The sequence below is a fragment of the Delphinapterus leucas genome, chromosome 2, assembly GCF_059928025.1.
Source record: "Delphinapterus leucas isolate spDelLeu-1000000601 "Yukka" chromosome 2, BTC_Dleu_Yukka2, whole genome shotgun sequence".
In the NCBI taxonomy this organism is placed as follows: Eukaryota; Metazoa; Chordata; class Mammalia; order Artiodactyla; family Monodontidae; genus Delphinapterus; species Delphinapterus leucas.
Genome location: NC_143130.1, coordinates 167,635,793 through 167,662,502, shown reverse-complemented (window position 1 = coordinate 167,662,502; position 26,710 = coordinate 167,635,793). Strand labels below are relative to the sequence as shown.

The window sequence follows — 26,710 nt, the reverse complement described above, 5'->3', positions numbered from 1 at the left end:
CCACCACTAACACTGTTTAGTCTCGGACCCGTATCCGGAGCCAGAGGCAAAGGTTAGCCACTAATTTCCATAAACTAGGAAAGTAACTTGGTTGCTTCTAAGTGGTTCTTTGGTTGAAAAGTGTGTTCATGAAAGCTTTTAAACTTCTGTTTAAAAGTTTGTTCATCATTAAAGAAATAATTCTACTCTGTGATACCTTAATTAGTTGCTATTGGCATCAACTGTGTTATTAAATTATGAAGAGATGCCTAACGGTCTCTGTAGATTAGAAGCCAGGAACTAAAGTTCTAGTCCAGCTCTATTTTATAGCTTGTTATAAAAACAGACACAAAAATGCTAATAGGTAGGGACTTTCTTATAGGGGGTGACAAAAATAATCTAAAATTGGATTACTGTGATGGTTTCATAATTCTGTGAATATACTAAATCATTAAATTGTAGACTTCAAATTGGTAAACTTTATAGTATGTTAATTATATCTTAATAAAGATGTTTAAAAAAAACGCAAAGAGATTAGATTGCTCAAGTTTCACTTATCTAAGAAGAAAATAATTAAGGAATATTAATTTTACCATGTTATTCTTCTTCTATATTTACTCCAAATGTCAATTTGCCTAATTCCTATTTCTGAAGTATTAAATACAGAAGTAAACACAAACTTTATGCAAACTGTGTAAACATCTACACTTACAAGTAAAATCAGGCAATGATCCCTCTACCAAGGGATTCATGTCAAGGGCCTACTTTAAATAAGGCTCATATAAGACACACACATACACAAAGAAAACTAACAACAATCCACAAAGTCACTTTTTGGAACCCTATTCAGTACCCTTAGCAGGAGTTACAAATACACTTGTAACAACTCCTCCCATCAGGGACGTAAGAACTACGTACCTTGTGACAAGGAACCACGCAAGTTGACTGAAGTCTGGAGAGGGTCTCATATATGTCTTAATATGTGGCATGGCACTGCTGCGGCCTGACGTGTCAGCTGACCATTTGCTAGTGACGGGAAAGACACACATCACTAATTAGAAAATATAAATTGGTCATAGTCCTAGTATGAGGAAACTGTCTCAAAAGCAAACTCCTATCATCTAAAAAACACTGAGTACGCTGTTCTCTGTGATATGACCTGTGATATCTCCTTAAACTGTACTCAGCTAACAGCATAACACATGTTCATTTTAGAATGTAGGTACGTAGAAGAAAAATTTACCACCACCTACAAAAAGCACTGTAACCTTTCGTATGGCCTTCCCATCTTGTTATGAATACACATACATATTATTTCTATTGTGCTTTTAACCGCATGTATGCACATCTGGTCTCCTTGAAAGCAGGAACTGTGCTCCCGGAGCACGTTACTGAGTACAAGAGGCTCACCAAATGCTTGTTGAAAGAATAAAATACAAAATGGGAAAAATACAAACAGTATGAATATCAAAATGGAATGCTGAAAGGCAGGGGGACAATTCAGAAATATTCCGGTCAAATGCTGATATTCATATGTCTGAGTTTGGTTTCTAAGTTTCCAACATTTTTAGGACTACGGTTCCATGGGGAAAAAATGACCTATATTATGAGGCAACAATCCTTACTTATGAAAATAAGAGGATGGTCCCTCAAGAAAACAAGATTGTCTGCAAGAGTAAAATCAAGATTAGGTAGATTTGTTATTAGATTGTTACATTCACTTGTATGAAGACAATACTGAAAGGAGTTCAATTTTTTAAAATGTCCTCTGCAAAACCAAACATTTCCAAAGAAAGCATTAAAGAAAGGCTCCAGGATGAATGGCGTACTGAATTAGACTGAAAGCTTTTTTTTTTTTTTGGCCTCGCTGCACCACACGTGGGATCTTAGTTCCCCGACCAGGGACTGAACCCGGGCCCTCGGCAGTGAAAGCGTGGAGTCCTAACCACTGGACCGCCAGGGAACTCCCAGACTAAAAGCTAGAGAAATGTAATCTGCCTTCGTTTCTGGCGTCCAGCATAATGAATGCTTGTTGAAGCAAGTATGAAACTAGAACTGGCCCAGAACACGCAGGATGTGCAGCCACTGCAGCCAGAAGAGGACGCGGGACACCCCGCTCACCTGAACACTCGGCCATTTGCTGACTGTTACAACAAGCCAAAGGCACCCCGTGCCCTGGAGAGAGTGGCGTGGATTCTTCCCCCGGTAAGTCTGTGGTTTCACAGAGTATGAATGTGTAGACGGAAGGATGACATATTTTGGAAATATGGACGAAAATGCTGCTTATGTAAATTCGAAACTTCCCAACATGTTCTTTTATTTACCTTTTTCTCTGTATGCCAATATTTGACTCTTTGGTATTAAAAACCATTTCCAAGAAATGTTTAGAACCTTGTTTTAAATGATTTCTATCACTAACATATGCAGATAAAAAATATAGCTATATTATATAAGGTCCTTTTTTTAAAAAAAATCATACTGACAAATAACATTCTTATTTTACCCTAAAGAAGCAAAGGCAGCATTCTAAACCTATTACTTACTGAAAATAGGAATGGAGCCAATTCTGTTTCTCTGCCGTCTGGATGCTATAGGGAAGAGAGCCCCCAGCTTTTAAAATAAGAAAAATAAAAAAATGAAAATTACTGACTATAATTTGAGGATCCTTTGTTAAGAAGAAAATCTACAGCAAACAGTTGGAAGGTAAAAGAAAACCACTACTTACTTCATCTTATGGAATAGTTCTTTGAAAGAAAATGGCTAAACAAACCTGCTTTGGGCTTGCTCTCTCAATGGGGTTTCCTTTCTTAGTTTCCTTTCTTAGGTATGCATGTCAAATAGTAAATGTTTACCATCTGAATAGAAAAAGGTATTTAATCACTGGGGTGGTAGTGGTGGTGGAAATTTAACATCTATAATAGCACAGATCTGAAATGTTAGGAAAGACCAGAGAATGAATCTCTGCCCATCCTGCTGTCCTCATGCAGGTGAGACACCCTTAGCCACATTTTGCAAGATGAGGTTTGGTGCACCTGTTTTTTGCCCAAGACCAGGATACTCAGGGGAAGGCACACTAGGATAAAAACTTGGTTCTCCTGCCTCCTTCACCTTTTACACTGATATCTCCAAATAGACTTTGTCCTAGCTACACAGATTCTTACAAATGAAATAAAAGGATCACTAAATTAAAATGTTCAGTAAACAGGTATATTTTTAAAAAGGAATTCTAAAAGCCATAGTCCTACAAAGAGAACAAAGATACAGTTCCAAATGGAAACACAATTAGAAGCCAATTTTTGTTCCTCTTTGAAAGGAAGAAAGTTCACTGTAGATTCATCAGTGACTTTCCAAACACGTTAGAACTTCTCCATAGTAATCTATATCCAAAGAGGGCTTTAAATTTCTGACACATCGAATAAGGCATGTTGTATCTCCCACTACAAATTAACTAAGAACATAGCTGAGGTTTCAAGGACCAGTTACCCAATAGCTTTATTGAAAATACCAAGTTCTTCCCTACTAAAAAACATGCTTTGCATGGATCTAGCCTATTAGAAGTACAGAAAGGAGGGGGAAAAAAAAAAAAAGCAGCCAAACCAACCAGAAAATCACCATGTCCCTGAGTCTCGGTGAAGTGATTTTAGCTTGCCATTAAAAAGCAACAAATGGGGCTTCCCTGCTGGCGCAGTGGTTGGGAGTCTGCCTGCCGATGCAGAGGACACGGGTTCGTGCCCCAGTCTGGGAGGATCCCACATGCCGCGGAGCGGCTGGGCCCGTGAGCCATGGCCGCTGGGCCTGCGCGTCTGTAGCCTGTGCTCCGCAACGGGAGAGGCCACAGCAGTGAGGGGCCCGCGTACCGCAAAAAAAAAAAAAAAAAAAAAAAAAAAGCAACAAATGGGCTAATACACTCCAAACTCTACTGAGATTTTCCTGGCAGGGTCACATGTAGTTTGATAAGCAATGAATGGACTAAGCTGGTCTAATTCAGAGCACTCTGCTTCCAGCCATAAGCAAATGCCAATCAGACTTCCCCTTTTTCCAAGGCATTACCCTGTGTGGGATTCTGGTTAATACCTCCTGAATGCACTATCTGGGGGGGGGCTGGCTGAATTCTAAATAAGTTTAGTGCCCAGCACTGATGTAAGGGAAATAGAGGACAAGACTGAAAGATGTCTACAAAACAGTCCTAGGATTTACAGATGAAGCTCTTGCAAGACAAGATATATCAACTGGGTTATACCAAAGGTTTCATCTCAGTATTAAGCATAAGTTCCGGACCTTCAATATTATCTGTATCTGGAATTCAAATCTGGAAGAACCACACAGTACTTCAGGCAGGGGGGATGTGGGGAGAGAGAGGTCAGAGAAAGGTATGACACACAGCTGTAGGGGAAGCTGGTTTTATCCGGACGTCTTGTGTGGACAACCAATCTGCTGGTGGCAGAAGTGAGAACAATCCTATTGGTAAAAATATCAATCACTCGGAGCATTATTGTGAGGATTAAATAACACACAAATTGCCCAACTGCATGGCATCATCTTTGGAACACAGCACTGCTCAATATTACCTACTGTCATGATCCTTATCTAGTTAAGAGAGAATAATCTCTAAATTTCTAACCAACACTTTTCTGGTCTCAAGGAGGAAGGCGTTTTTATTACTTGTTTTAAAAAGTTTACCAGGGCCATGTATAACTGAATCACTTTGCTGTACACCTGAAACTAACACAACATTGTAAATCAGCTATATCCCAATAAAATTAAAAAAGATAACGTTTACCAGGGCATTTATGAAATACACAAACACACAAAATACAATCGGGACAGTTTCCCCAACAATTACCTGGATATCCTTCTAAGCTGGTCCGCACGTTTTCCACTGAAGGATAGATCTAAAAAAAAAACAACACTTGGAATGTACCACATGGAAGAACTATTTGTTAAAAGGAATGAAGATTCGTTTTTAAGAAAATGAAAATCTCAATTAGAAATACCTAAAGACTTAGAAAACGTGCTTTAAATTTTAAACAAGTTCCCATCTTACTGAAAAAAATTGAACTTCTAGTAATTGAACTACAGAAAGCATTTATAGTCAATGAAAGAAAATTACATTTCCATTTGAGTATTTTTTTCCCTCTGAAATGACAAATTAACACTGAATTGAATGCAAAATTATTAATTCAAAGGTCTCTAAATTAATAATGCTCATAATTCTGCTGGCAATGCTTTATCAAGTATTTTTTCCCTTGGCTTGACGACCTCAAGGAAGGAATGGAGAATTCGCAGGCTAGTCTGTAGCTGAGATGGAGCTCTGAGCAAAACCAGCAAGCTCCCAGCACCAAATGATATTAGGGCCACTTGATTACAAATGACTATGCTAAGGGACTGCTGCTTCCATCCCCAAACCACGGAATGAAACATCTCTCTATGACAACAAGGACTGATTTGATTCTTCCCCTGGACTAGAGGATAAGAACAGTGACCTCGAGGAGGGGGACACTCACCAGATGAAGAGGAACAGCACTTCCTAGGGCCCTGCTTTCTTTGCCCAGTGTCACCAAGCTCTCTTTAAACTCAGAACACAACCATTTTGATTCATCGGCCCCCAGGGAGCCAACGCTTGAGAACTGACCTACTATAGGCCAGGACTCTGCTTTAGGTATGGACAAGGCATGCTCTTTCAGAATCTGTGAGAGAATAAAAACGAATGCTACCGTTACTCCAAACACGTGAACAGAAATGCTGTGACAACTCAGAACATGGTTTTCTGCCCTTGGAATGCCTCGTTCACAAGGAAAGGCTGAAAATATTAGCAACCAAGTTCATACCCATGTGTAGTTTTTTTTCCTTCTTTGGGAAATATTTTTAAACACTGAAGATATTTTATTTTAATGGAGTAAGTGGACACAAGTATTCTTCTTCCAAAATTCTTTGATTTGTACTAAAAGCAAAAACAGATTAAAAAAAATAAAAAGAAGACCCATTTTAGTAGCAATGTCAGATAAAGCACCAACCTGCCATAGGAAATTAGATTTTTGCCTTGAAGTTGCAATGGTTTAACATACCTAAACAATACTAGGAGGTCAAGCTATTGTATATTTTGACTCGTATCATTTGAAAGAGGTTTAACCCTTGGGGCCTAGGCAGCTGTGATGCTCTGGAAATAAAAGGGAATATATTTACATATAGATACATACTACCATAAACACTGCAGAAGACTGACCTGCATTTCCTGCTTTGTCTGATATTTATGCAAAGCTGCAGAAACAATTCAGAAAATACTGGGAAATTTTATCCATTTAAACACATACCGAGGGTCTTTCCTAGAGGCTGGAGATGGCAACAACAAAAAAAAGCCGCAGTTCCTGCCCCAGTGGAGCTCATATTCTGACGGATGTATTGTCTAGTTTATATGTATTATTTTCCTTACCACAGTGTAGGCATTAATATTTATAAACACACTTCCCCAAAGAGCCCAAACAGTTCTCAACTTCCACCCTGGGTGCAGCATGGCATAGGAAACAGGACTGAGCCAACAAGACTCAGCTTCTATTTTGGGCTATTGTGGGCTCAGTCCTTGATCAGGTACATGACCCTAGCCAAGTCCCTGGGCTTCTCTTTACACCTCAGTGGAACGCACGTCTGATCACCCATCTTCCCTGGAATGCAGCTATGATGCACCACGAGTTTCTGACAGTGGAAAGTGGTCGCAAACTCCAAGGTGCTCCTCAGCTTTCAATAAGATTGGGATGCTGCACAGTATGTGCGATCACCTGGCCGTTCTGAAACACTGGCCCACAGGCTAATACACACTAGTGCTTACCGAACACTCAACACATGCCCTGCATTCATTCCCTCATTTAATCCTTACGTAATTCTGTGAGGGAAGTACTATTATTATGCCCATTTTATGGATGTCAAGAGGGGTTAGGGAGCAAGGCAAGATCACATGGCTTGTAACCAGGTCAGGATTTGGCCCTGGGTGTGGGTATCCGCCCACAAAGTTGTGCACTTAGCCAGTATGTGGGACCCTCTCCGCCCCAGGTCAAGACAGAAAGATGGTGGCTTCAAGACCTTGCCCGCTTTCAGCTGTGGTCTCACTTACAAAAGGAAATTAAAGTGAAAAGTTGTCATTGGCCGGGCGGAATTCTCACACAACATAATTTATGGAAAAAGAGGGGCTTTTAAGAAAGCCCCTTTGAGGAATTTACCAAGGTCGATAAACTGACTCCTAAGAGAGGTGGAGAAAACTTTAAGCTTTAACTTGCTGGTTGTTTTATTTTGTTAAAGATCCTTCTTGGCTTATTTTCATACAAGCAGCAAATGTCATTGCCATAATTACAGTTCTCAGGGCAATGGTTTAGCAAACAAAACACATCATAGCTCAGCTGTAGTCTTCACTCAACACTATTTTCTGTTCTTTGTTGAATTTGTGTTAAAAATCCTTGATGTGCTGATGAAAAGCTATAATACTTACATGAATAAAAAATCTCTATCTTTATTACAAGAAATAAAAAAAAACTAAAAATCCTCCATATACTTTTGCCATTTAGAATTGTTAACTCTACACCTATAAAAGAGGCAAAATGTTAAAATGCAAGTAATTACTGGAAACTATAATTAGACAATCAATTATCAAGTGCCTATTATTTGCCCAGAATTGTGCTAGAGATACTACGAAGCTGCCTTCAAAATATACCAATTATAAATGAAAAAGGACAGAACATACATTACATTTTAAAAAAATGGTAAAATAGTAAAAATTCTGTTACCTTCCTAAGCCTAAAATGTCCCCAATTATCTTTCTGATTTCCTTGAAAGCGTCCCGGGGTTGAGCCAATAAGGTAAACACTAAAAAGATATAAAGCACAAGTTATAGAACATAGTGATTTGTGGACTCCCCAAATCACAAAATATGCATGAAAAGTAACATTAAGCAAGAAATATTCTAAGAGCCAACCCACTTTCTTGAGATGCCTCTTCAGACTGACACTTAAAATCAGTTTTGAGCACATCAAGTAATGGTGGGACACCCACGCAGTGTGAGGTACCAGGCAAAGAGCTCAGCAATTTTAAGAGAAAGCTCTCCAGCTGGGATGGGAGGGGGTGGGGTGATGGCACTCAGGTGAGGGGCAAGATCTCCCAGCCTCCACTTCAGTGCCCGAGGACCAGGAGGTGCAGACAGTGACAGGCCTGTTCTCATCACGTCCCGAAGGACAGCCATCTCCTGCCAGGTCCCCGTGTCCCAGACCTCGCATGGCACTCAAGGTAAGCACCCCAAGTTGCTAAGACGCCACGTACTTTGTTTCTGAGAGGTCGTGCTCCTGGATGGTATCTATCCACTCCTTGAGGGGAGAGGTGTTATAAGCCATCAAGTAGCTGATGAGGTCAGCTTTAAAGTGTGTGGTTGATTCTCCAGATCTGTGGGTCCCATGGACTATTCGTGGGTACAAGGGGCTCAACCACATTCTGGAATGGAAAAAAATATATATAACCTTTAACAGTCAGAAGCACAGCTGATCACAGTGGTACCTCTGTATTGATTAGGCACTCACCCTAAGGAAGAGGTGAATTCTCACTACCTCTCTCCGTGGTAGGTAAGGTCATCCTTACAAAACATGAAAAAAATCTGATGGCACCACTCCAATGGTTCCCATCATATTCAGAATTATTTTTGAAAACCTCACCGTGAATTTAAGACCCAGTAAGACCTGGCCTCTGTCCACCTCTCCCAACTCAGTCTCTCCATGCTCCCTCCTTCATTCACGTACCTGCCCCCTCGCACCTCTACATCATTTTTAAAGACTTGATGACAACAGTTAAGTGTTCTACTCCTAACTGCTATAGCAACTCCACACCACCAGCAGTAACCCCAGCAAGGTTCTGCCCATGCCTACGTCAATGTAGCTCTTTAGCCAAGTGGAAAATAAAAGTTATCTAAGAAAAAAATGTGCAAATGTTTTCAATAAACAAACTCATTTTCATATATAACATATGGGATATATATATATCCCACATCTGGTGTCTGGAATGAGTATAGACCACATTTAGTCATGTTACATTAACACTAACCTCAGACTTTCAAATAATTCAGTAAAAAAACTTTAAGGACATCTTTCACCAATTCTTTGTCAGTGTACTTTGCCAAAACTTCTATATCATACCCACAAATGGCAAACAAGCACAGCGAAACCCAGTCCTTCTGTGAAGTGGTCCCTCATAGATTACAAAGAAGTATGGCTTCAAACTTCTTGTGCTGTTTCTTCAACAGCAAAATCAGGTTAACAGCCCTGCCTCACCAAGGCGCCCAGAGGTAACGAACAGGGTCTAACTTAAAGCAGCCTCAGCAAGTACGAGCTGCGTCTGCCTTTTTCCCCTTCTTGGGTTATTTCCACACTTCTACCCAACAAGCCAAAAGAGAAACTGCCCGATTCCTCTTTCACTCAGCGGCCCTCCAAGGAGACTAGTAAGAGGCAGGCTGTCAGGGCAGGAAGGATCCAGGACCATGAGGATCCTGGCTGTGCGTCTTGTGAATTCTGTACACGTTTCTAGCAGTGACAAGTCACACCTTCCCTTCCCACCTCGAGGTGACCCCTCGCATGAGGGGTTATACTTGTGACCAGGACGGGAGTCCAGGCTCTGGACCTGGATCTGCTACTACCTGGTTGTGTCATTCTGGGCAAGCTCGGTGACCCCTCTGGGCCTCCCTCTGACCCTGTGCGTGTAACGCGACCATGTCGGGCTGGCTGGCTAAGGTCTCTCCTCCCAGTAGCAACTCGGAGCCCACAGGGTGAGTGGGGCTCCTCCTGGATTAGAGGTTCACTCACGAGAGTTCTGAATGAGGAACATGACAGATGACGACTTTCTAAACGAGGATACCAAGATGTGAGGCGTTTTCAACATTTCAAAAATAAGAAGAGAAATCACCCTGGGCCAAATAATTTTAAAATTGAGAAATTAACAGGTGGACCAAGAAGCAGGTGAAAAGGATGGCTGGAACACATGTGGAGAAGGCAAAAATCAGCAGAGCCATGATAGGATGACCAGGAAATGAGATTACACAAAAAAACTACTTTTAAATATTGGGCTGGCCAAAAAGTTCATTTGGGTTTTTCCATAACGTCTTACGGAAAAACCCGAACGAAACTTTTGGCCAAGCCAATATTTTAAAAAGTTACAACTCACGACATGAAAGTATCAGAGAGAGTAGAAGCTAGACTAACCGTGAGGTAACAGCACCTCCTATTCTGGGCTGGCCGGCAGAGGAAAGTTGGAGGGAGATTTCATACCCTTGGTACTTCTGAGTTTTGAACCGCGTGAAGTTTTTTTAAATAAAGGAGAAAAATGAACACCGGAGCCATTTACCCTTAATCCCTTCCCCAAAGTAGCCAACCCAGAGACGCCTAAGGAAACAGGCCTGGCTGCCTATAAACTCAAGCTCCAGAGGCGCTAGAGGCTGTGGGTGGGATTCTTTGAGCCACGGGAGAGCCAATTCGATAAATCCCTTTAGCCATGTTAGTTATTGTTCCCTCAAGAACAAGCTATGTTAATATCACTTCCTTTTTTAGATGGGGCTACATATGAGTCATGAGTCGCAGAATGCAAGCTAGCAGCTTAGAAGCTCCTGGGGCAGCAAAGACCTCGTTTACCGGAAACTCTGTGGATCAAGAGCACTGCGAATGCTTTCTCCCATTCTGAGGGTTGTCTTTCGGTCTTCTTTATGGTTTCCTTTGCTGTGCAAAAGCTTTCAAGTTTCATTAGGTCTCATTTGTTTATTTTTGTTTTTATTTCCATTTCTCTAGGAGGTGGGTCAAAAAGGATCTTGCTGTGATTTATGTCATAGTGTTCTGCCTATGTTTTCCTCTAAGAGTTTGATAGTGTCTGGCCTTACATTTAGGTCTTTAATCCACTTTTTTTTTTTTTTTGCAGTACGCAGGCCTCTCACTGTTGTGGCCTCTCCCATTGCAGAGCACAGGCTCCGGACGTGCGGGCTCAGCGGCCATGGCTCACGGGCCCAGCCGCTCCACGGCATGTGGGATCTTCTCGGACCGGGGCACGAACCCGCGTCCCCTGCATCAACAGGCGGACTCTAAACCACTGCGCCACCAGGGAAGCCCTTTAATCCATTTTGAGTTTATTTTGTGTATGGTGTTAGGGAGTGTTCTAATTTCATACTTTTACATGTACCTGTCCAGTTTTCCCAGCACCACTTACTGAAGAGGCTGTCTTTTCTCCACTGTATATTCTTGCCTCCTTTATCAAAGATAAGGTGACCGTATATGCATGGGTTTATCTCTGGGCTTTCTAACCTGTTCCATTGATATATATTTCTGTTTTTGTGCCAGTACCATACTGTCTTGATTACTGTAGCTTTGTAGTATAGTCTGAAGTCAGGGAGCCTGATTCCTCCAGCTCCATTTTTTGTTCTCAAGATTGCTTTGGCTATTCGGGGTCTTTTGTGTTTCCATACAAATTGTGAAATTTTTTGTTCTAGTTCTGTGAAAAATGTCAGTGGTAGTTTGATAGGGATTGCACTGAATCTGTAGATTGCTTTGGGTAGTAGAGTCATTTTCACAATGTTGATTCTTCCAATCCAAGAACATGGTATATCTCTCAATCTATTTGTATCATCTTTAATTTCATCAGTGTCTTACACGGATAAAGAAGATGTGGCAGACTCTGGGAGGGCTCACACCAAGGAGTACTTCCCAGAACTTCTGCTGCCAGTGTCTTTGTCCCTTGGTGAGCCACAGCTGCCCCCCGCCTCTGCAGGAGACCCTCCAACACTAGCAGGCCCGCCCCGCACTCCGTGACCCTCCCTACCCCTGGCCTGAGTGAGCCAGAGCCTCCGAATCAGCAGCTCCTTTAACCCCGTCCTGCCTGAGCAAAGAACAGACGCCCTCCGGCGACCTACACGCACAGGCAGGGCCAAATCCAAAGCTGAGCCCCTGGGAGCTGTGAGAACAAAGAAGACAAAGGGAAATCTCTCCCAGCAGCCTCAGAAGCAGCGGATTAAAGCTCCACAATCAACTTGATGTACCCTGCATCTGTGGAATACATGAATAGACAACGAATCATCCCAAATTAAGGAGCCGTGTGGATGAAAGGCTCTTGGTGCTGCAGCCAGGAGTTAGTGCTGTGCCTCTGAGGTGGGAGAGCCAACTTCAGGACACTGGTCCACAAGAGGCCTCCCAGCTGCATATAATATCAAACGGCGAAAATCTCCCAGAGATCTCCATCTCAACGCCAGCACCCAGCTTCATGCAACAACCAGCAAGCTACAGTGCTGGACATCATATGCCACACAACTAGCAAGACAGGAACACAACCCCACCCATTAGCAGAGAGGCTGCCCAAAATCATAATAAGTCTACAGACACCCCAAAACACATCACCAGACGTGGACCTGCCCACCAGAAAGACAAGATCCAGCCTCATCCACCAGAACACAGGCACCAGTACCCTCCACCAGGAAGCCTACACAACCCACTGAACCAACCTTAGCCACTGGGGACAGACACTAAAAACAACAGGAACTACGAACCTTCAGCCTGCAAAAAGGAGACCCCAAACACAGTAAGATAAGCAAAATGAAAAGACAGAAAAACACACAGCAGATGAAGGAGCAAGATAAAAACCCACCAGACCTAACAAATGAAGAGGAAATAGGCAGTCTACCTGAAAAAGAATTCAGAATAATGATAGTAAAGATGATCCAAAATCTTGGAAATAGAAGACAAAATGCAAGAAACATTTAACAAGGACCTAGAAGAACTAAAGATGAAACAAACAATGATGAACAACACAATAATGAAATGAAAAATACTCTAGATGGGATCAATAGCAGAATCACTGAGGCAGAAGAACGGATAAGTGACCTGGAAGATAAAATAGTGGAAATAACTACTGCAGAGAAGAATAAAGAAAAAAGAATGAAAAGAACTGAGGACAGTCTCAGAGACCTCTGGGACAACATTAAACCCACCAACATTCGAATTATAGGGGTTCCAGAAGAAGAGAAAAAGAAAGGGACTGAAAAAATAATTTGAAGAGATTATAGTTGAAAACTTCCCTAATACGGGAAAGGAAATAGTTAATCAAGTCCAGGAAGCACAGAGAGTCCCATACAGGATAAATCCAAGGAGAAATACGCCAAGACACATATTAATCAAACTGTCAAAAATTAAATACAAAGAAAGCATATTAAAAGCAGCAAGGGAAAAACAACAAATAACACACAAGGGAATCCCCATAAGGTTAACAGCTGATCTTTCAGCAGAAACTCTGCAAGCCGGAAGGGAGTGGCAGGACATATTGAAAGTGTTGAAGGAGAAACCCTGCAACCAAGATTACTCTACCCAGCAAGGATCTCATTCAGATTTGATGGAGAAATTAAAACCTTTACAGACAAGCAAAAGCTGAGAGAGTTCAGCACCACCAAACCAGCTCTACAACAACTGCTAGAGGAACTTCTCTAGGCAAGAAACACAAAAGAAGGAAAAGACCTACAATAACGAACCCAAAACAATTAAGAAAATGGGAACATATTGATAATTACCTTAAATGTAAATGGACTAAATGCTCCCACCAAAAGACACAGATTGGCTGAATGGATACAAAAACAAGACACATATATTTGCTGTCTACAAGAGACCCACTTCAGACCTAGAGACACATACAGACTGAAAGTAAGGGGATGGAAAAAGGTATTTCATGCAAATGGAAACCAAAAGAAAGCTGGAGTAGCAATTCTCATATCAGACAAAATAGACTTTAAAATAAAGACTATTAGAAGAGACAAAGAAGGACACTACATAATGATCAAGGGATCGATCCAAGAAGAAGATATAACAATTGTAAATATTTATGCACCCAACATAGGAGCACCTCAATACATAAGGCAAACACTAAGAGCCATAAAGGGGAAATCAACAGTAAGACATTCATAGTAGGGGACTTTAACACCCCACTTTCACGAATGGACAGATCATCCAAAATGAAAATAAATAAGGAAACACAAGCTTTAAATGATACATTAAACAAGATGGACTTAATTGATATTTATAGGACATTCCATCCAAAAACAACAGAATACACATTTTTCTCAAGTGCTCATGGAACATTCTCCAGGATAGATCATATCTTGGGTCACAAATCAAGCCTTGGTAAATTTAAGAAAACTGAAATTGTATCAAGTACCTTTTCCGACCACAACGCTATGAGACTAGATATCAACTACAGGAAAAGATCTGTAAAAAATACAAACACATGGAGGCTAAACAATACACTACTTAATAATGAAGTGATCACTGAAGAAATCAAAGAGGAAATCAAAAAATACCTAGAAACAAATGACAATGGAGACACAACGACCCAAAACCTATGGGATGCAGCAAAAGCAGTTCTAAGGGGGAAGTTTATAGCAATACAAGCCCACCTTAAGAAGCAGGAAACATCTCGAATAAACAACCTAACCTTGCACCTCAAGCAATTAGAGAAAGAAGAACAAAAAAAACCCAAAGTTAGCAGAAGGAAAGAAATCATAAAAATCAGATCAGAAATAAATGAAAAAGAAATGAAGGAAAGGATAGCAAAGATCAATAAAACTAAAAGCTGGTTCTTTGAGAAGATAAACAAAATTGATAAACCACTAGCCAGACTCATCAAGAAAAAAAGGGAGAAGACTGAAATCAACAGAATTAGAAATGAAAAAGGAGAAGTAACAACTGACACTGCAGAAATACAAAAGATCATGAGAGATTACTACAAGCAACTCTATGCCAATAAAATGGACAACCTGGAAGAAATGGACAAATTCTTAGAAAGGCACAACCTGCCAAGACTGAATCAGGAAGAAATAGAAAATATGAACAGACCAATCACAAGCACTGAAATTGAAACTGTGATTAAAAATCTTCCAACAAGCAAAAGCCCAGGACCAGATGGCTTCACAGGCGAATTCTATCAAACATTTAGAGAAGAGCTATCACCTATCCTTCTCAAACTCTTCCAAAATATAGCAGAGGGGGGAACACTCCCAAACTCATTGTGCGAGGCCACCATCACCCTGATACCGAAACCAGACAAGGATGTCACAAAGAAAGAAAACTACAGGCCAATATCACTGGTGAACACAGATGCAAAAATCCTCAACAAAATACTAGCAAACAGAATCCAACAGCACATTAAACGGATCATACACCATGATCGAGTGGGGTTTATTCCAGGAATGCAAGGATTCTTCAATATACGCAAATCAATCAACATGATACACCATATTAACAAATTGAAGGATAAAAACCATATTATCATCTCAATAGGTGCAGAGAAAGCTTTTGACAAAATTCAACACCCATTTATGATAAAAACCCTGCAGAAAGTAGGCACAGAGGGAACTTTCCTCAACATAATAAAGGCCATTTATGACAAACCCACAGCCAACATCGTCCTCAATGGTGAAAAACTGAAAGCATTTCCACTAAGATCAGGAACAAGACAAGGTTGCCCACTCTCACCACTCTTATTCAACATAGTTTTGGAAGTTTTACCCACAGCAATCAGAGAAGAAAAAGAAATAAAAGGAATCCAAATCGGAAAAGAAGTAAAGCTGTCACTCTTTGCAGATGACATGATACTATACATAGAGAATCCTAAAGATGCCACCAGAAAACTACTAGAGCTAATCAATGAATTTGGTAAAGTAGCAGGATACAAAATTAATGCACAGAAATCTCTGGCATTCCTATACACCATGGATGAAAAATCTGAAAGTGAAATCAAGAAAACACTCCCATTTACCATTGCAACAAAAAGAATAAAATATCTAGGAATAAACCTACCTAAGGAGACAAAAGACCTGTATGCAGAAAATTATAAGACATTGATGAAAGAAATTAAAGATGATACAAATAGATGGAGAGATATACCATGTTCTTGGATGGGAAGAATCAACATTGTGAAAATGACTCTACTACCCAAAGCAATCTACAGATTCAATGCAATCCCTATCAAACTACCACTGGCATTTTTCACAGAACTAGAACAAAAAATTTCACAATTTGTATGGAAACACAAAAGACCCCGAATAGCCAAAGCAATCTTGAGAACGAAAAAAGGAGCTGGAGGAATCAGGCTCCCTGACTTCAGACTATACTACAAAGCTACAGTAATCAAGACAGTATGGTACTGGCACAAAAACAGAAAGATAGATCAATGGAACAGGATAGAAAGCCCAGAGATAAACCCACGCACATATGGTCACCTTATCTTTGATAAAGGAGGCAGGAATGTACAGTGGAGAAAGGACAGCCTCTTCAATAAGTGGTGCTGGGAAAACTGGACAGCTACATGTAAAAGTATGAGATTAGATCACTCCCTAACACCATACACAAAAATAAGCTCAAAATGGATTAAAGACCTAAATGTAAGGCCAGAAACTATCAAACTCTTAGAGGAAAACATAGGCAGGACACTCTATGACATAAATCACAGCAAGGTCCTTTTTGACCCACCTCCTAGAGAAATGGAAATAAAAACAAAAATAAACAAATGGGACCTAATGAAACTTAAAAGCTTTTGCACAGCAAAGGAAACCATGAACAAGACCAAAAGACAGCCCTCAGAATGGGAGAAAATATTTGCAAATGAAGCAACTGACAAAGGATTAATCTCCAAAATTTATAAGCAGCTCATGCAGCTTAATAACAAAAAAACAAACAACCCAATCCAAAAATGGGCAGAAGACCTAAATAGACATTTCTCCAAAGAAGATATACAGACTGCCAACAAACACATGAAAGAATGCTCATAATCATTAGAGAAATGCAAATCAAAACTACAATCAGATATCATCTCACACCAGTCAGAATGGCCATCATCACAAAATCTAGAAACAATAAATGCTGGAGAGGGTGTGGAGAAAAGGGAACCCTCTTACATTGTTGGTGGGAATGTAAATTGATACAGCCACTGTGGAGAACAGTATGGAGGTTCCTTAAAAAACTAAAAACAGAACTACCATATGACCCAGAGATCCCACTACTGGGCATATACTCTGAGAAAACCATAATTCAAGAAGAGTCATGTACCAAAATGTTCATTGCAGCTCTATTTACAATAGCCCGGAGATGGAAACAACCTAAGTGTCCATCATCGGATGAATGGATAAAGAAGATGTGGCACATATATACAATGGAATATTACTCAGCCATAAAAAGAAACGAAATTGAGCTATTTGTAATGAGGTGGATAGACCTAGAGTCTGTCATACAGAGTGAAGTAAGTCAGAAAGAGAGAGACAAATACCGTATGCTAACACATATATATGGAATTTAAGAAATGTCATGAAAAACCTAGGGGTGAAACAGGAATAAAGACACAGACTTACTAGAGAATGGACTTGAGGCTATGGGGAGGGGGAAGGGTAAACTGTGACAAAGCGAGAGAGAGGCATGGACATATATACACTACCAAACGTAAGGTAGATAGCTAGTGGGAAGCAGCCGCATAGCACAGAGAGATCAGCTCGGTGCTTTGTGACCGCCTGGAGGGGTGGGATAGGGAGGGTGGGAGGGAGGGAGACGCAAGCAGGAAGAGCTATGGGAACATATGTATATATATAACTGATTCATTTTGTTGTGAAGCTGAAGCTAACATACCATTGTAAAGCAATTATACTCCAATAAAGATGTTAAAATGAAAAAAAAAAAGAAGATGTGGCACATATATACAATGGAATATTACTCAGCCATAAAAAGAAACTAAATTGAGTTATTTGCAGTGAGGTGGATGGACCTAGAGTCTGTCATACAGAGTGAAGTAAGTCAGAAAGAGAAAAACAAATACCATATGCTAACACATATATATGGAATCTAAGGAAAAAAAAGGTCATGAAGAACCTAGGGGTAAGACGGAAATAAACACACAGACCTACTAGAGAATGTACTTGAGGATATGGGGAGGGGGAAGGGTAAGCTGTGACAAAGTGAGAGAGTGGCATGGACATATATACACTACCAAACGTAAAACAGATAGCTAGTGGGAAGCAGCCGCATAGCACAGGAAGATCAGCTCTGGTTTGTGGCCACCTAGAGGGGTGGGATAGGGAGGGTGGGAGGGAGGGAGATGCAAGAGGGAAGAGATATGGGAACATATGTATAACTGATTCACTTTGTTATAAAGCAGAAACTAACACACCATTGTAAAGCAATTATACTCCAATAAAGAGGTTAAAAAAAAAAAAAAAAGCACCGCGGCTGAGGCTCTTAGAGACAATCCATCCCCGAGACCCTGAACCCGTCAGAACAACGCTGCATTTTGAGAAGCATATCTTAAGTGGGGACACTTGGAAACTAGAACATGTTTGTAGGAAAACCATCAGGCAGTGGGGACAGGGGATCAAGCCACCTTCTATGGTGGGGAAGGGGAGTGAAGAGAGGACGACACACACCTGGCTCAGGGAAAGGCTGTGTGAGAGAAGAGGCAGCTGTGATGCTGCCCGGCCCACTCAGGTCCAGCAGGCCCAGAGGATGGGGGCTGGGAGGCTCTCTGTCTCAGCTCAACTGAAGGTCTAACTTGGGTTCAGTCAGAGCCCCAGAATAGGGCTCTAGCCCAGGCTGGGCAATGGTATGAGCGAGGGAATGAGGAGGAAGATGCAGGGGAAGATACTCGAACCTTGAAAGGGTGAGTTCCTTCTAACACAGGAAAGCAGAGACATGCAGACTAGCTTAAGTGAAAGAAAGCGAAATTAAGGCTGGTCATAATGAAGCCTTATCGGGAAGGAGAACAAAGGGTGAAATGATTTAAACAAGTCCCTAAAAATAAACCTAAACTTCTCTTAGGAGATCAAAACCTAGATCTGGAATATATGCACCAAGGACAAAGGGTTAGTAATTAAAAAAATAAAATAAAATAAAGCCATGAAAAACCTTCATGTTCAATTCTTTTGGAGATTCACAACCATGTTACAGGCTCTAAAAGGACAGCCGTTTAGATTTGTTTTATGGGAAACTAAACTGACTGGGGGTGAGGGGACATTTTTAGTGCACAATCAACCCCCAAGTTTTCTTTTGATACCTGTTGGGAAGTGGCAAGTACAAGTGGATGCAGGAATAAGTGAGGACCAAGAAAGTTATCAGGAGGGTCTTAATGGAAAAATAATAGGTTCAGGCCTTTCATTTTTCATCCTCTTTCCTGCCTCAGATCCTTGGATCTACTTGGCTGTAGAGTGTATGTATGATGCCATTTTGTAAAAACTACGGTGTATAAATATGTATGTTTACAGGTATAATAAAGGCAGTTATGGATGATTATGTGTTAAACGGTTAACACCGGCTACCTCAAGGGAGGAACTGGGGGGAGGTAGTAAAAGAATACTATCACTTTTTTTTGCATGTGTCTCTTTTCTATGCCATAATTCTGGTTTTTTTCACAATTAAAAAACAGGAGAAAAAGAATAAATCAAATGTTCTCGCTTTTGACCTTTCTCAGCACACACAGTGACTACGAAGAAATGAACGGAACCCTACAAACCCTTGTGTTTTCTGGTGCCAGTCGGCGTGAATGAGATTGGAGGTGTGTATGACAACCCGGAGGCCTTCTTCGTATAGCAGTAGCATCATTTTCCTTTAAAAACAGAAAAAGGATCAAAAAGCATTAACAGTCTCTCACAATACCTTTCTAATGCAAATGCAATAGCTAAAGGAATCCTTTAAACTCTTATTACATTATCCCAACTTTGAACATTTAGTCTTCTTTTCTTCCATACATCATTGTTATCAAAGTCTGCTTAAGTGACAAGTGGAAAACCACCTTCCAAAATGCTCAGTATTCGGTGGTAAATGAACTTTTGCTCCATCCCGTCCACGTGGCCAGCCCTGGCACTTTAAACCCCTCCCCACACTGTAGTCTGGCTCCTTATTATCTATTCAGCATCACCCATTACTATCAGGGACAACAGGAATCTTCTCGTCCAGTGTTTTCAGAGTATGGTCACAACCTCTTGCTATGCTGTGGCTACCTCGCATTAAAAAAAAACTGCAACAGAATAAATTAGAAACTCAAGAGTATATTGCATATATTTAAGTGTTGGTTCGTGAAACTCCGGTTTCAGCACTTATCAGTACAGACACGTGCAGCAGACTGAAATGGCAAACGCATTTCCTACTGTGGGTTGCAGTTTAAGTTTGAAAGATGCTTCACTTTCAAGAGACTGATCTTTCTTCATACTCTATAGACGCCAGACTTGTCACCAGCGTGTACCTGGGCTTGAGGTAAGTCTTCCCTTTTCTTCTCCCTTTACTCAAATCAGCCCTAGAGATTCCCTTCTTTCCCATGGGGCTTCCCCAGTCATCAGATTATTTCTCTTAGTTTAATTCCAGTGAGAGGGAAGAAACAGGACAGATAAGAGCTTTCCATCCGAAGCTGGAAGACCTAAGTACCAGTGTTCATCAGTTAGAAGCCATAGGACCCTACGTAAGTCATTTAATATCTCTGAGTCATTCCATGTCCCCTGAGCCTCGGCTTCTCACTGTGGCATAAAGGATCAACCCCGTGTTCACTTCATAGGGCTGATGTGAGAATGAAACGCAGTACATGTTTTGTTAAATGTAAAACACTCCAGGTGTACATTCCCTCTACTGCTTCCATGCCTTGCTTTACTTTGCCATCTACTTTCGGATGGTTCTTGGCCTCCCGATGGTTTTCTAATTATTTCAGGAACCTAAATTCTCCCTCCCCCAACTAGAGATTCACTCAAGGCAGTAACTCTACCTTATTTCTATGGAGGCCAAAATGCTACTTAACATTTACTGATGGAAGTCAGTTTACACGTGGGAAAAAAATGAACCACTGGTTCTCTCAAATAAACAACATCCCAAATACTATCTCAACCGAATGGGGTTATTAGCATTAAAAAGTACAGAAAAGACTATACAGAGAATGAGATTTAGCTCTTGCCAGAACGAGAATTTAACCCAAGCTGGCAAATGGTAAATTAATGCAAAGCCAGAGAAATGACAGCTGTTGAGCCAATCTTCTCTCCATGTATGAGATGTGCTCCCTGAAATCTGGGCAAATTTACATACACAGTTGCCACATTAGTAGCTGACTGTAATTAAGAATAAGCCAGTTACGAATTCATGATTTAACTTTGACAAATATTTCCATTAGTTAAGGTATCAATTAACAGGAAAATCATGCACTAATGTCAGTGAATCCTATCAAATAGCATTGAGAACTAATCTAAGGGGAGTCATATTAATCTTTTCATAGACAAAATGGCATGTCCCAATAAGGTCAGAGTTAAAAATGGATAAAACATATAAAGAAATGAGGTCTTCCCTGAAAAATACTGACCTGCGTATTATCTATTAAGCTATGGGGGTGGCAGAAGGGACATTTCCCCTATTTGAAGCTGTTCCTGCACAGTGGGGAGGCAAGCTAATGTCTGTGGAGCATTTATGTACCAGGCACTGCTTTAGAAGCCGCACAGAATGCTAGCGCACAGAATGCCACCCAATCCAGAGGAGGCGCTATCATTCCCATTTTACAACTGCAGAATCCGTGGCTAGGAGAGCTCATGGGGACTACCCAGCTCCCCACGTGAACCGGAAGCAGCACTTATTTGGATCACACGTGTTGGATCCTCCTCTTGCTGTGCACGGCTTCCCTTGGGCTGGACAGGCCGCAGCTACTTCATGCTACTGGGGCAGGAGTGGGTCACACGGAGGGGAGCCCTGCTACAGCCCGAAGAGGAGAGAGACCCATCCTGCAGTCTGCTCCGGGCTGCACACCCAGATCTGACGCTTCCCTCCCCCTGTGGATTCTCAGGGCCGTGGGAGGTGCCTTTGCTTCCAGCTCTGGGGGCCACCAAAGAGCTTCAGCATTCTAAAGCACTATGAGATAAGCCCCGGGACTGCACAGCATCCTGGAAGCAGGGATGGAGCACATTCACTGTCTCTAAGAGGACCATGAGCTCCTGGGGGATGGGGCCGCAAGTAGTACGTGGTCAGCACCCGCCAGCTGACGCAAGTGTGACCCCAGAGACTCCTTCAGAGTTACTGTGGCAGCTCCGCTCTGTTGGGGGAGGCGGGGGACGTGTTCACACCTGTCACCAGGAGCTGGAAGGCTTTCCTTCTTTCCTAGCTCATGTGTTTGTCTTGCCTCTCTCACCCAAAGACTACAAGCTGGAAGGACAAAAGCCACTACGTCTTAAAACACTTTACATTCCCTTGAGCTGTGCTTCAAGAATATAATAGATATTTAATGAATAACTCTTAAAATATTTTAAAATGAACAACTGAAAGTAATTTCAAGGCATGAGTTCAATCTCCTACAAAATACTGGCATTTTAACAAAATGTAAACTACACACATACTACAGAGTGGGGAAAGGGTCTATCAGTACTTCCCTAGGCACTTTCAACTCTGAATGAGGAACTCTGCTGGGTTTAACCTGCAAAATGCATGTGTTGGAGGCAAAGGAAGAATGGGCTTGCAAAGTGCGCGCGCGTGTGCGTGTGTGCGCGTGTGCGCGCACCAAAGGAAACAGGTTTAATTTTAGCAGTGAGGAAACAACAAAAGTAAATTAAGAACTTAAGCAAAAATAAACAGTTCTAGTCCTGTCTCCCAACACTGGCTGGAGGAAAACTGCCTACCTACTTGGGGCCTCTAGTCTATAAAATGAAGACAAAGGACCAAGTAATTTTTTGAATAGCATTAAAAAAAAAAAAGGATAGCTCCATCCCCCTCAAATGCCACTGTGTCAGATCTGGGCCAGCCCAGCACTCAGTCCCTCCCCTGACCCAGGCTCTCCTATGACTCGCTAGCATATTAAGTGCAGTGTGAAAGTGCCCAAGAAACGCTGGCTGCAGGCACAGAACATGTGCCCTGCACAGGAACCCCACATTGCAGGTCTAGCAAATCATGCCCAGGATCCAAAACAGGGCTTGCTCAATGTATTCTGGAATCAGTAAAGTATTTAGGCTAGGGTTCCAGCTAAGGGCGGGGGACAAGGATCCATCTGGTGCGACGCTTTACTGGCAGAATCTCTCCCAGGACGGCTGACTACTACTGCCACCCATCAGCGTCTCCCACGGTGGTGCAGCTATAGGAGCCTAAGATTCTGACTCAGCCTATTCAGTGCTATTTTGTATCCTTTGCTGAAATTAGCATACTGTGAGCTCTGTGCCTGATACTCCAGCTAGGTAGGTGCTTGAGGTCACTCTCAACAACCCTCCATTACACTAAAGTTACCAATTGGGGGTGATTGGTAAATGCAGCAACATTTACACAAGAGCACCTAAGACCAGATAATGTATGCTTGATAGGTATCCTTTCGCAAAGTGGCTCAGTGCTTTCTGCTCTGGTTCCTTTCTGGAGACAGACTGGCAGAATATAGCTTAAAGCTTACAAAGAGAATGATGAACGTATGCCCTCGTTTTTGGCGTAGTGTCAGGAAAACAGTGGTCACTGAAAGACTCGGGGCAAACACTTCCACCCATGAGATTCCTTGTTGCCTTAGGGACAGATACGCAAAGGGACATGCCTGAAGCAGCAGGCTACCTGTTTCCACTGCTGGTCTAGAAGAAAGATAAGGCTTTGTCACTCTTTTTTTTTTTTTTTTTTTGCCGTACGCGGGCCTCTCACTGCTGTGGCCTCTCCCGTGGCAGAGCACAGGCTCCGGACGCGCAGGCTCAGCGGCCATGGCTCACGGGCCCAGCCGCTCCGCGGCATGTGGGATCTTCCCGGACCAGGGCACAAACCCGTGTCCCCTGCCTCGGCAGGCGGACTCCCAGCCACTGCGCCACCAGGGAAGCCCTTTGTCACTCTTTTGAGTGTGACATATTTCTAGAGAAATATGATTTACAAAAATACTGAAATCGAGGCAACCATGTCTTATTCTTTTCTCAGCTAGAGAACAATTATGTAAAATGGCTCCATTAAACAGTAAGACTCAAATAAAACGGGAGTCAAGCTGATATGTATCAAGTAGGAAGTAAGAGAAAAGTTTCTCCTGTCTGTTGTTTGCAATGTCTCAGAGATTATCCTAAGAGAATTTTCTGAGATGTCTTGAAGCAGGGACAGGTACCAGCCTCTCAAGATGACAATTTCTTGTAAAACAGTTCTTCTTTCAATCACAGCACAGTTGACCCAACAATATTCTATTTGACGCAACTCAGAATCTTATGAAATTCACAAGACCCTCTTTAAAGTGGTGGAATCCATAGGCATGTGACTACCGCACGTACAGTCATGCGTAACCGCGGACCACAATCTATCCCCCTCAGTTGGCTATAATGAACGCCCTCAAGAGAAAGCAGAAACCGCATCACAGATTCAGACTTTCATGTCCAGAGCCAGAATCCTGGTACTTGGTCTTAAGGCTGTTCAGAAACAACTCCTTTTCCTCTGCTTCCTAAGTGATAGCTTTTCCCCCAGCAAAATCATCACATGTGAGTCCCTCTAAGGGCGATTTCTGAAGAGCATCCTTTGATCTATTAAACTCATATCCTCCCCTCCCCATTTCATAAAAATTGCTTACGTGTGGTGTGTTCCAAATGCAATATCCAACTTTGCCTAGGATAAAAAAGAGGTCAAGTTACTTGTTTTTTAAAAACTCAATAATATCCCTATCTATTGAAAATTAAATTAGAAAAGATTCAGGTCAACTTTTTTTTGTTTTTAAAGTTGTTACTGCCCTCTAGTGGACAAGCCCTTGATCGCCAAAACAGTTTTTATTTTTTAATCTTTTTTTAACATTTTTATTGGAGTATAATTGCTTTACAGTGGTGTGTTAGTTTCTGCTTTATAACAAAGTGAATCCGTTATACATATACATATATCCCCATATCTCTTCCCTCTTGCGTCTCCCTCCCTCCCACCCTCCCTATCCCACCCTTCTAGCTGGTCACAAACCACTGAGCTGATCTCCCTGTGCTATGCAGCTGCTTCCCACTACCTATCTACTTTACATTTGGTAGTGTATATATGTCCATGCCACTCTCTCACTTTGTCCCAGCTTACCCTTCCCCCTCCCTGTGTCCTCAAATCCATTCTCTAGTAGGTCTGCACCTTTATTCCCATCTTGCCTCTAGGTTCTTCATGACTTTTTTTTTTTTTAGATTCCATATATATGTGTTAGCATACGGATATGTTTTTCTCTTTCTGACTTACTTCACTCTGTATAACAGACTCTGGGTACATCCACCTCACTACAAATAACTCAGTTTTGTTTCTTTTTATGGCTGAGTAATATTCCATTGTATATATGTACCACATCTTCTTTATCCATTCATCTGTCGATGGACACTTAGGTTACTTCCATGTCCTGGCTATTGTAAATAGAGCCGCAATGAACATTGTGGTACATGACTCTTTTTGAATTATGGTTTTCTCCGGGTATATGCCCAGTAGTGGGATTGCTGGGTCGTATGGTAGCTCTATTTTTAGTTTTTTAAGGAACCTCCATACTGTTCTCCATAGTGGCTGTATCAATTTACATTCCCACCAACAGTGTATGAGGGTTCCCTTTCCTCTACACCCTCTCCAGCATTTATTGTTTGTAGATTCAAAACAGCTTTTAGAATAGCATCCAGTGAGGTTCATTTTTTAAAAAACTCCTTTTTCATTACCCAGAATGATTCAACACATATTGCATTTTAATTACACTAATTAGAAGTGAGAAGCCTAATTTCCTTAGAAGCCAGAAAACTAGTAAAAACAAACGAGACTCTATGCAACGTTTTAAAATTAGATATTTGGCTTATACAGAAATACACACACAAAGTTTTCAAAGCATATTTAAAAGAAACATTGAAAGTGGTGGCAGTATTGAGACATTATGATATTAAAAGTTTTCTTACATTTATAACACAGAAGATGCTGAAAAATAAATATATTAAATCCATTTTTCATGTTTTAAAATATCTTTACAAACAAATGGGGGGGGTAGGTGGGGAAGTAAAACATTTTATCTAAAATCCAGTATGGCAAGACCTTGGTTAGGCCTCAAGATGAAAAAGTTAAAATAAATAGAGATGTCAAGAATAGTTTACCAGCTAGGAATTCTGTGTATGGACACAAATCCTGTCTTCACAACTATGTAGGACTTTGGAAAATACTTGAATCTCTATGCCTCGGAAAACACTTGAATCTCTATGCCTCATCTTTCTACTCTTTGAAATGAGGGTACTGTTAGGAGATTCAGGGAGTTGTTAGGAATAAATGAGAGAAGTACACATAAAACGCTTAGCAAAAGGAGCTGCACGGGGTAAGCACTCTACAAATGGAATCAAGTGCTATTAAAATCAAAGCGCCCCCCTGCCCACTCTCCACAGGTGGGCCTGTCTGCTGGGGGCAGCGATGGGCAACTGGAATACACAGGTGAGAATGACATAGCTTGTCTTGGGGATGCTCACAGACAGATGGCCAAGTTCACTACTCTTGTAAACTCAGTGTTCGGGCTGCTCACAGACTGGCACACGTTTGTGTGGACTGGTCACAGAAGAGTGAGCAGGAAAGTGCATTTCATGTCTTTCTTTTAAAAAAAAAATTAACGCAATGTTGTGTTAGTTTCAGGTGTACAGCAAAGTGATTCAGTTATATTGATACGTATATATCTCGATTCTTTTTCAGATTCTTTTCCCTTATAGGTTACTACAAAATACTGAGTATAGTTCCCTGTGCCATACAGTAGTTCCTTGTTGGTTATCTATTTTTTATATAGTAGTGTG

At 41.4% G+C, this 26,710-nt stretch overlaps 1 protein-coding gene across 3 annotated transcripts in view; it reads right to left on the bottom strand.

The window, feature by feature from the left end:
• TDP1 (tyrosyl-DNA phosphodiesterase 1) overlaps nucleotides 1–26,710 on the bottom strand; it is a 96,125-nt gene that overhangs the window by 53,647 nt on the left and 15,768 nt on the right. For 2 of the 3 annotated variants that reach the window (XM_022576299.2, XM_089908104.1), the window contains exons 6-13: nucleotides 24,520–24,554; nucleotides 19,510–19,602; nucleotides 8,281–8,448; nucleotides 7,752–7,830; nucleotides 5,484–5,666; nucleotides 4,823–4,871; nucleotides 2,523–2,589; nucleotides 898–1,005 (exon numbers count right to left, since the gene is read on the bottom strand). In XM_022576299.2, the coding sequence (XP_022432007.1) occupies nucleotides 898–1,005; nucleotides 2,523–2,589; nucleotides 4,823–4,871; nucleotides 5,484–5,666; nucleotides 7,752–7,830; nucleotides 8,281–8,448; nucleotides 19,510–19,602; nucleotides 24,520–24,554 (782 nt within the window). The remainder of the gene's footprint in view (nucleotides 1–897; nucleotides 1,006–2,522; nucleotides 2,590–4,822; nucleotides 4,872–5,483; nucleotides 5,667–7,751; nucleotides 7,831–8,280; nucleotides 8,449–19,509; nucleotides 19,603–24,519; nucleotides 24,555–26,710) is intronic. The other variant, XM_022576300.2, reaches the window with a different exon arrangement.